At 50.4% G+C, this 11,352-nt stretch overlaps 1 protein-coding gene across 1 annotated transcript; it reads right to left on the bottom strand.

Annotated features, from left to right (window-relative positions):
* On the bottom strand, nt 1-564 carry Ascl5 (achaete-scute family bHLH transcription factor 5). Its single transcript, XM_021197217.1, has one exon. The coding sequence runs from the start codon at nt 562-564 to the stop codon at nt 1-3; it is 564 nt and encodes a 187-aa protein (XP_021052876.1).
* Nucleotides 565-11,352: the final 10,788 nt, after the last annotated feature.

Here is an 11,352-nt window from a genome sequence, read left to right as displayed (position 1 = left end):
TCAAAGGCTGGGTTCCTCCGATTCCAAAAAAGGCGAAGAGGAAAAGGAGGAGCCACTGGACTCGGCCACCAGGGAAGGGGGCTGCGGCGCGTTGCTGTGGCCCGCGTGGGCGGGAGGCGGGGAGGTGGCGGGAGGTGGCGCGCCGTCGGGGGCGGCGCTCAGCAGTTCCTGCAGGTACTTGATGTAGCGGATGGCGGCGCGCAGTGTTTCCACCTTGCTGAGCCGCTTCTCAGTCAGGGAGCCCGGGAGGTGGCCGCGGAGGCGCGCGTAGCCCTCGTTCACGCACTTGACCCGCTGCCGCTCGCGCTCGTTGCGCTTCTGGATGAAGGCGGGCTCGAACGGGTAGTCGTAAACCCCGAAGGCGCCGGGGAAGGGCACGTAGGGGAACACCCCGGTGTAGTCGTAGTAAGACGGCTCCGAGTGGCCTGGGTACAACAGAAATGGCACGTTGCTCAGGGGCTCGGTGGCCGCCAGCGGCGTCTGTCCAGCAGGGGCCACGACACCCAGCTGCATGCCCCCCGGGGGCCCGCGGTCCACCAGAGCTCGACAGAAGTTACTGTTCATTGTGCCTTGTGGAGCTGGACCCAGAGTGAGGCCCTCCGAAAGGCCTCTGCACGGGTTCTGTATAGTCTTGACAAAGGGGACAAGTCACATCGCTAGCACTCTGGGGTGCTAAGGCTTCATTTTACTGAGAGTTGCTAAGGCTTCATTTTGCCTTTTTGGTTGGTTTGGACTTACTAATGTAAGTCATAGCTCTGGACGAGTGCAGAGGCTAGCAGAGGCTCAGCAGGCTGCTGTGGTCCCGCCTGCCTGCGGTGCCATGTGTTGAGCAATCTGAGCACTTTCTCCCTCTTCCCTGGTCCTCCTGGACTGAGCCTTGCCTCTTCCTGCAGTCCAACGCCAACACTGCCCCTGCCTCTAGCTGCGAGTCTCCATGACCAGACTCCCCCAGCACCCAATTCTTGTTCCTCACTGGATCTTGTTGCAGGATCCGGGATCTGCGGGGACGTGGGTGGAGGCGGAGAGCATGTCAGCTCAGCAGAAGAGGTCCCAGAACTTTGCTAAAAGTAGAGAAAAGTGAACACATCACTAAAGAAAGGCCTTTGTGGTACTCCTATTTCCAGAAACGATCAAGAGGAAAGTGGGTGGGGATTTGGGGAACTGTTGGTCTGAACTCAAATCTAGTGTTCACTCCTCAATAGTCAAGTGACATACATCTTAGAGTCAGAATTCCATATTTGGAGAGACAGAAAACATCCTTTACAGTTCCTAAGATGAGAACCAGAAGAGTAAAAGCACATACCAAAGCCCCCGGTACCTGGGCTGGCTGATAATATCATTTCCTCTGAGAATTCGGATCATCTCTCAAGACTACCTTCCAGGACCTGACATCTAAAACAGGGCACGGCCTACTGGGGGAGGGGCTTAGAGAGATGGCTTTGTGGTTAAAAGCAGGTACCGCTTTTTATAGAGGACTGGGTTTCCAGCAGCCGGGCACTCACAGCTACCTCACTACAGAGGTTCAGAGGCCCTTTGCTTCCAAGGGCACCTGTGCCCACCTGCACATATCCATACAGAGACACGATTAACAGTAATACCATCGTTTAATGGAGCTGATCAAACTAGCAGGAGGAGTTGGAGCAACTATTTCAAGTTAGCACAAGCCCCTCTCTGGTGAATGAAAGATAACCCTGATCACAAAGCACTGGGGGGTTTAGCTATTTCAAAGCTCCCTGCTGGGCAGACTGTCACTTTACCCTTCCCTGTTCCAGGTCACATGGGTCCAGGAGGACATATGGGTCTCACACCCTCTTGGTTTTCTCCTCTATGGCACCTAGAAGGTGTCTTCTTTTTTCTCTTCTCTTCTCTTCTTTTCTTTTCTTTTCTTTTCTTTTCTTTTCTTTTCTTTTCTTTTCTTTCCTTTTCTTTTCTTTTTTCTATTTTTTTCTTTCCCCTTTGGCTTTTGGAGACAGGGCTTCTCTGTGTAACTGTCACTGTCCTGGAACTCACTCTGTACCTGCCCAAGCTGAGCCCTGTCCCTAGTATGTAATAGATGCTTCATAAATCCTGAATAACCAAGAAAGAGGATTAGGCCAAAAACTGGGTTTGCCAGGGTGGGGCATAATTACATGTAGCCATTCCCAGGTTTTAGAAAACTGTTATTTAGGAAATAATTGGTCTGTGTTGAGTTTAAGCGCCACCAGGTCTCATCAGCTGTGCACATCAGATTCACCAGCACTGTTCCCTGTCCCTGTGTGTGTTCACAGTGTTCGTAAGTGTCCTTGGGGTGCTCATAGCTCTGTTCTTCGTTCTCCTCTTTGAGGACGATGCTCAGAGTTTACTGACGGGTGAGTAATCAGCCTGCATTGAGAGAGAGGGGCATCCCTAGGCCTTGGCTGGGGTCCAGTCTTGTGGCAGAAAAGAGCCAGTCCTCTCCCTGCCTGAGAAGCCGGTGGCAACCTCAGACTTTTGAGTGTCTTCTATGCCCTCCCACTTTTGTCTTTTTGCAAGTCAGAGTCTGTCCTCAGTCAGCTTTCTCCTCCAAGCTGACTGAGAACAACAAACCAACAAGGACCCAAAGCCTCAGGGACTCGCGCTTGCACGAGGGTGGAAGCTGATGTATGAAACACTAGGACTAAAATTCCTATCGCGTCTCCCTGCTCTTCGTAGCTGACCTCCAGAGCCTCTCTCCGAAGGTAGTTTTGTCTTAGAATAAGAGTCAGCTTTGGCAAGAATCTAGATCTCCTGGCACGGCTGTCCAGGTTGAGTATCGGAGAATTTACTCAGGACATGAATCCCAGTGGGCAGGGCTAAGGCTTTTTCTTTTAAAGCTAAAGACCCTCACACCATGCTGGGCACATAAAGGTTGTTTAAGACACTTGTCAGGATTATTCTGTGTCTTTAAATTTTTGAAATAGGGACTTAATTGTTTATATTTGATCTGACAGAGAGCAGAAGTTTATTTGTATTAATGACAATTTTAGGAACAATTTCTCTCATGGTTCATTCAACATTCAAAACTTATTTTTTAAAATAAATAGTGCATGCATTAGCGTTTTGTTTTGTTTTGTTTTTGGTATAAAATTATTCAGAAAGGTGACTCGAACAGAAGTCCACTCCAGTCAGCAGACTTGCCGTGAAATAATGATAATTTTAGCTGTTATCTGTCATGATGTGTTCTGAGTGATATGCTCTAAACGTTCTCGAGTTCTCCCACCACTCTCGTGAGGTAGTTAATATTACCCAGTTTTGCAGGCGAGAAAACACAGACACATAAAGTTTGAGTCACTTGTCCAAGACCCTGTGGTGAGGAATCGTGACCTAATAAATGCTGATCAATCATGCCCAGCTTCCTCCTCTTCTGTGACAGTCCTCTTGGTGACTGTGGCACCGGATCAGGGGGATCGGAAAGGCTTGAATGTCCTAACAGAGGAGCTTAATAAGTTCGAGCTCCTGCTGGAGGGGGGTAGGTTCCACTGCAGATTAAAGTTATTGTGCATTTAACGTATGCTTACAGAGGTCACCCTGGTCACCCCGGGGAAGGTGTCTTGTTAGCGGTAGGACGTGGAGTTCTTTTTGGAGCTAATCATTATGAGCTCACTCCTGAGACCATGATGAGAATATTCTTTGTCTGAGTTTAGAAACACACACACCACCACCACCACCACCAAACAAACAAACAAACCAACAAACAAATGAAAAACCAGGAGCAGTGGCCCCGCCCCCTTCCCCACCTCTAAGATCTATGAGGGTCAGAGAACCTGCCCCGGGCTCCCTGGTAGAAATAGCCTGTCCACAGCGCCATAGTGTGGTGACGAGAAAAACTGCAAGTACTTTTGTAGGTCCTGATCCTGTTGTTGTCTTGGAGACTGAAGGTCCCCGGACCAGCGAGGAAGAAGCTGAGTGGATTTCTGTCAACTCCACTGTGTTTACCTTGAGTTTGTTAAATATACACATCACATAAACTTTCATTGCACATACATGTGCAATGATCTGTGTTTTGTGGTCTGAATAAAAATAAGAAGTGCACGGAGTGAGTTAATAGGTGCCTTACTAGATGAAGAGGTGGCTCTGAAATAGTGCAGCCTTCCCTGCATATGTCACCCCTAAATGCCTTGCTTTCTCGCTCTCTTCACTGGGGCTGGAGTTGAGACCCGAGGTCAGAAGATGGCTGACTAGCCTTCCCACGGGCGAGCATGGCTCTGGAAAAGGAATGCAAGTTCTTCACATTTCTGCCGAGTTTCCTGTGGCTCTAGAATACTCAGTGCACCGTGGTGCTTTCTGGCAGCAATGAGTGAGACCACTTCCTGAGCCTCCCTCCATTCAGCTGCTCTAAACCAGAAGAAGCACTCTGTAGATAGAGATGCTGGCTTTCGCCGTCATCCCTCCCAGCCCTGGGCAAGGCAGTCATGCAAGCCTCTCCCCAAAGGCTAACCAGCTGATAAACACAGCCTGCCTGCGCCCTTCCTCTTGGGGGCCTGCGGGGCCTTGAGAAGCTCTGCAGTAGAGAAACCTATTTGTGTTGGACTTGGAAATTCAACATGAACTACACAATACTTTTAAGAAATGCTTAAGCCTTAAATATATATATATATATATATATATATATATATATATATATATATATATATTTGGAAAACTCTGCCTAAAATATCCAGAATAAATACTCTAAAATGAAAAGGCTAGGCAGTGGTGGCTCACTTAATCTCAGCACTCAGGAGGCAGAGACAGGCAGATCCTTCCTCTGATTTTTGAGTCCAGCCTGGTCTACATAGTGTGTCCCAGGACAGTTGAAGGCACACAGAAAAATTCTGTCTCAAACAAAGAAGAAGAAAAGAAGAGAAGGAGGAAGAGGAGGAGGAAGAGGAAGAGGAAGAAGAAGAAGAAGAAGAAGAAGAAGAAGAAGGAGAAGGAGAAGGAGAAGGAGAAGGAGAAGGAGAAGGAGAAGGAGAAGGAGAAGGAGAAGGAGAAGGAGAAGGAGAAGNGAAGGAGAAGGAGAAGGAGAAGGAGAAGGAGAAGGAGAAGGAGAAGGAGAAGGAGAAGGAGAAGGAGAAGGAGAAGGAGAAGGAGAAGGAGAAGTTATGACAAATGTCATAACTCTGCTTGGGGGCTTTGTCTAATAGCCTATAAATATTTTAGAAGAGTAACCTGGCCACTCTCACAAGTGTATATTAAATGCATTCAAATATGCATCTATATGAGCAGCCATTTTGGAATATGTTTTGCTACATGGGATTTGATAACTGCATCTATGGGACCAGGAGACCAGCAGTCACCCCATGACTGGGAGCTCACCTGTACCTTAGATAGGCTGGAAAATGATGTTGGACCCGTTGCCCTGACATAATTCGGCAATCTGGATCAGTCCCGCTTGCCCTTGATCTGCTCAGAAGGAAGAGAGCTCCCCATGAGGCCCTCATGTTCCTTCCTCACTGCCCCCCCATTTCTGCAGCCAGTTTGACCTAGAAGGACTGGTCTCAGATGCGCCCTCTGGTGTTTGCTGCTGTGCCTAGCACTCTATTTCCTTAGCTCATGCAATTCTTGAACCTGAGAGGCTGAGAGTGCCACCCATGGTCCCAAAGCTTGGTTGCAATTTACCAGGGGTCTGGTTGGTTGATGTTTGAGGGTCTTCTTGGTTGGACAGGGGCCCCTGGGTTTTTTTAAAAAAAAGAATTATTCATTTATTTTATGTGTAGGAGTACACTGTAGCTGTCTTCAGACACACCGGAAGAGTTGTGTGTTGGATCCCATTACAGATGGTTGTGAGCCACCATGTGGTTGCTGGGAATTGAACTCAAGACCTCTGGAAGATCAGTCAGTGCTCTTAACCTCTGAGCCATCTCTCCATCCCCCATCCTCTGGGTTTTAATAAGAGTTGTAATTATTAAGAAGTCTGTTGGCAGCTGGAGTTGGGTGAGGGGCCTAGTCCCTCCTAAAACCTCAGTGTTTGTACTCTTGGGAAGTCACAGGAAGATGATCTGAGAGAACTTCCTGCTTCTACCTTCCCAGCCCCAGGACTGAGGAGGAGAGCTTTTGAGAGCCTGTTACCCAGGAGGCCCATGGGAAAGGCAGCCTGAGGTGGCAGCCCTGGCCAAGCAGCCTTAGCCCTGGTTTCTCTGAGCCTCAGTGTTTCATCTGGAAAGAGAGCAATCCCATTTACCTCTGTGGCTACTGCAGATAAGGGTAGTGTGGGTGGCCATGTGCTGAGCTTTGGTCAGTAAAGCAGATGACCCCGGCGGGAACTACCAAGACCTCCAGGACCCCTCTGGTGGCAGCCATGAACAAGCTCAAGGTGGCACTGCCCACTATCTACATGGGAGCTGGCAAGCACCCTGATGCCACACCCAACAGCTCTCAGAATTACATCTGCTGGGACAGCCACATAAAAGGAAAATTCTGTACGTTAAGTCCCAATTTCCCCCCTCAGGTGTGATCTATCTGTCAACCCACCCCCACAAATGTCCCCTGAACTCCTCTGAGGAGCTCTGTGTGGGATGGGTGCCGGCGAGGATGACCTAAATTACTATCCTTAGCCTCAGAGAAGGGCAGGGCCACGTGGTAGTAGCCATGCCTAGTACACACACCTAGCACTCACCCACATACCAGGCACTGTTCTAAGTGTGCCAGAGAGCTACACCAAGCCTTCAGGGGCAGAACTGATAATACCCCTAGTCACAGATGAAGAAACCGAGGCAAGGAGTAGCTAAGTAACACAAGGTCACATGGTTGGTATAGGCAGGTTGATTCATATTGGGGCCGCGGGCTCCTGCTCCCTCCCCTCTACATGACAGAGAAAACCAATCCCGCCCAAGAGCAGCGGAGGGGAGAATAAAATGTCCCACATGGTGGAAAGGGAAGCACGGTGTGCTTACATCCCAGCCTACTTCTAGCTTCTGGGAACTGCGGGCAATGTTGTGTGCCTGATGCTCCCAGGAACTGATGATCCAGCGGGGAAGTTAGCTAAGCCATTTTGCAGACTGAGGTTCCAGGCTGGTATCAAAGGGAGACCATCACTGGCTTTTGTGACCTCACTTCTCACAGCAGCCACCCACCAGGCATCATGCTCTCTTCAGCTTGGGACCATTTCTCCAGTGGGCTTTGGGGGACATTTGTTCTCAGTTTATCATCAGGGGACCTGATAGACTCAGCCACAGAAACAATGGCCTGTTGCCTCAGGAGTCAGAAACAACTTAAAATTTGGAACATGCCCAGGTCAGACAATAATAGCTAACTCTGGAAGCCAGGGTCTTCCATGCCAGTCTCTGTTCTAAACAATACATACATGCATACATACATATATACGTACGCACGTACATACATACATACATACATACATACATACATACATACATACATACGTGCATGTATGCATGCGTGTGTATGTGTGTGTGTGTGTTGTGTATGTATATCATTAATTTTCACTACAGGATAGATACTGTCTTATCAGTTCGGGGAGCAGACATAGAGAGGAAACGGCTCTCTCAAGGTCATTCTGATGATTAAATCTTAACTGGGAATCAAGGGAACCTAGTCGTATATGCCCTGGAACAAGCCAGTCATTAGCCTGTCCAGGGAAGAATCTTTAAGCCCAGAAGAGTGAGTGAGTCTGAGATCCAAGAGAGCGAAAGTGCATTTCATACACAATGCATGTCATCCACCCTGTGCACTGCTTCCCACTGTATGCCGAACATGGAAGAAGAGCCTATGACTTTGGAGCCAGGACATCTTGATTCTTGTCTCAAGCTAAAACAAAACTGCCCTTTCCTTTCCCCTCTGAGGTATCCAGCAAGTCAAATCACTGGAGAATGGGGCTGGGGGGCAGGACTGGTAAAGTATGACCAGGAATTTGGGAGCTGGCTTGATGGGACATCTACTGCTGTCCCAGAGCTGTGTTGCTATGACCCCTGTCCTGAGCGCCACCCCACAGTGTTCAGGAAGACTTGGGGCTCCATCACACTGATCTCAGAGAAAGGCTACACAGATGAGGCGCCTTCCTGTGGACAGTGAAGGACGGTCAGAGCAAAGCAGGCAGTTCTGCTGAAGAAATGCACTGCGATCCCAGAAATTCTAGGAGTGTCCCTGGTGTAGAGCAGCCAGGCTGCAAGCTGGAGCCTTGGACTGAGATCTGGGGGCTGCTGAGGACAGACACTGCCTGGGGGGAGTTGCTCGTCATCACCATGGCTTCCTTGAGCTTCCTGGTCTAGATCAGAGGGCTCAGCTCACATAGAGAGCAGTCCTGTGGGGTCCATCTCATTGCCAACCCAGGGGACAGAGGAAAAAAGGAACCCCCATATCCATGTTCACAAAGTATTCCCTTGCAGGATTTCCCTGGGGAAAATGCTTTGGGGACCACAGAGAAAAGCTTGGAGGTCTCCCAGGGAAGACATCAGACTCAGACCTCATAGATGGAAAGTGACTGGGTGCTCCAGGGATGAATGGGCTGTAGCACCTGAAAGGAGGGACTGGATAAACACGACTGAGGACCTGGGACACTCCCTGCTGGTGTTCACTCTGGTGTTTATGTCATGGCAGAACTGTTGTCTTCGGTGCCCTCCATGAGAGGAGAAGGAGGTTAGTTGAACCAGGATCTGAGATCGGGTTAGACTGCTATCCTGGTTTCCCAACTGCCACCACTTTGTCCCCTTCACAATGGCTGAGGTCATCACCTCCTCGTTCCCCCAGGATGCCTCTGAATTCTCTGGTCTGCCTTTCTCATCCCTTCCTACTGCAGTTTAGACCTGGGGTTCTGGAACTAGCCCGACTTTGACAGTCCCCAGCTTTTGGAACACGACTAAGTCTCTCTTAGGCCTCCTCTTCTGGATGGGCTAGCACCGGTACCTGCCAGGGTAAGGGTCCAGGAGGGCTAGGCCTCTGAAGGCTGCTTGGCTGAGGGTTCAGTAATCAGCAGTGCTGTTGATGGGGCACTAACTGGTGTCCAGGCTCTGGATGCCCTAAATGTCTAAAACACAACTTTGGTCATGGGGCTCCCGGAGAGACAGCTGATGCCTCCTGTGGTCCCGATTCCCTTGCTTGGCACACAGGATTCTCAGTGGGCTGCTACCAACCTCCTCCCTCACCACAGTCCCCATCAGCCCCTAGCTAGACCACGATGCTGTTCTGTTCCCTTCCCTCCCTCTCTCAGCCTTGGGTCCTCCCCTTCAAGCCTGTGTTCATGGGATGTTCTCTTCCAGGAACATCAGCCACTCCCGTCTCTACCCACCCACCCACTCCTCCTCCTCCTCCTCCTCCTCCTCCTCCTCCTCCTCTTCCTCCTCCTTCTCCTGCTGAGACCTGTTTGAGTATCTCTTTTGTCCGTGGTTCCTTCTCTGCCTTCTCCTGTTTTTATTCATTTTCTTTCCTCAAAGCCTTTGTCTATTGATCTCTCCCTAGCCATCGTCTGTTTGGGACACTGGCAGGGAGCTCTTGCATGTCCAACCACCTTGCTGCACATTTTTGCACACCGCTCTCTCTACAGAATGCAGACTACTGCCCTGCGCACTGCTCCACCCTGCAGGGCCCAGCACTGTTCCTGACAGATTGGAGGTGCCCAGAAAGTAGCCTACATTGGGGTGGGAGGGGAGGCATTCTTCCGGAGCTCATGATACTGAAGTGAACATTAGTATGGCAAGCCGGCACTCTTGAGAGCCACCTCATAACCTAACGTCTGAAGTACAGCTGACATGCAGAGGTCCCAGGCCCTGAAAAGATAAAACTCACCACACAATCTTTGCCCCTGGGCAAAGGCCCAGGTGTCAGGGAGAGGAAATCTACATTGTTAACCAGCACAACACTGGCTCATATCACGGAGAACGGTGGCTGCTTATTGGACACCTACCTTGTGCTAGCAATTTATTTAATCCCTCACGTTCCCTTCTGAATAGCTTTTTACCCCCACTTTACAGACTTGCGGGGAGGGGGGTTGAGGGCCTGAGAGTTGAGGTTAGCCTCAAGGAGACTGTAAATCTAGCAAGCCTCAGTGTTAGAAGCTGCAAAGTATTTCTTTAACTTTCCCCCTAAGCTGAACGCTGAACACTCATTTTACTTTCACAGCAATGCTGGGAGACAGCAGCGACCGCCCCATTCACAGGAGCTAGAAGTGATGTGAAGAAGCAAATGGCCCGTGGTTGCACAGCTGCTGAGCCATGACACTGGGATTTGAGCTCTCACAAGTCAGCTTGAAAAGCCTTGCCCCTAACTGCTGCCCACACTTCGTGGGTACAGCTCTCGAGTTCAGACCCAGGTCAAGGCTCTCTCTTCCATTTAATCCCTTTCACATTTTAGCTTCTGTCCAAGAAAGCATCTCCCAGCCAATCTCTAGCCAGAAAACCCACGGTGATCTCTAGGCACTGCCGGGCATTAAGCCAAACCCAGCGGGCTCTCTAGAGGCAGAGCCATGGACAAACATTGGTTGGTGGCATTGTCCCAGGCAGCACAGATAATCCCATCTTTCCCCCCCAGAGGTGGGTGCTGCAACCCCCCACCCCCCTGCAGGTGGCCAGGCTCTATTTCTTCTCCTTTAGGTAGGCGAGTTGTGAGGGGGTGACTAAGCCTTAAGTAAACAGCTCCCCCCCTCCTCCAACTCTATTTCAGGATGAGACACATCCCTCAGTCTCCATCACACAGTTATCAGCTACTTGCCTGGGGTTAGATCTTCGTTACTGTTTGAGCTGCTGTTCCTGGCCAGGGACTCCTGGGACTCCAGGTGACTTCAGGAATTCCAAGCTGCCTGTTTGCCTCTCTGCATCTCCCTCAGCCTCCCTCTGGCTCAGCCGTCCTGCCACTGCACTAGGAACCAGGTACACTTCACCTGATTAAGCTTCAGTGTGTGCGACACACCCATAAAGGGAGGGAGGAGAGGAAGGGGCTCCTGAGTAGGGGATAGGCCACTCCTGTCCTGCTGTGATTGGCTGCTCTGAGCCTGGGTGAGAGACTGGGCTGGAGTCTTGGGGGGAGCCTCAGGAAGTTCTCCCAGAACTGCCCATCTGAGAGGCACAGGGGAGATTGCTTGGGTGGCCCAGAAGTAAGGTCTTAGGAAGAACTCTGCAAGCAATGCAGAGGGAACACACTGGGGATCGGGGAGGGGCGCCCTCTGTTTAATGGAGATGATTCTAGAGTGGCTTTCATGGTACCTGTTAGGCTGGGGCTGTGTGAAGATAGCCAGATCCTCTAAGGCTAAATGGAGGGGAATAGAGCTGCAGTGGCTCTCTAGCACAGTCCCAAGGCAAAGAGATAGTGGTGGTGGTGGTGGTGATGGTGGTGGTGGTGGTGGTGGTGGTGGTGATGGTGATGGTGGTGGTGATGATGGTGGTGGTGGTAGTGATGGTGATGATGGTGGTGGTGGTGGTGGTGGTG

Source organism: Mus pahari, chromosome 5, assembly GCF_900095145.1.
Source record: "Mus pahari chromosome 5, PAHARI_EIJ_v1.1, whole genome shotgun sequence".
NCBI lineage: Eukaryota > Metazoa > Chordata > Mammalia > Rodentia > Muridae > Mus > Mus pahari.
Note: the sequence above shows the minus strand (reverse complement) of the source record. Positions and strands in the feature narration are given on the sequence as shown.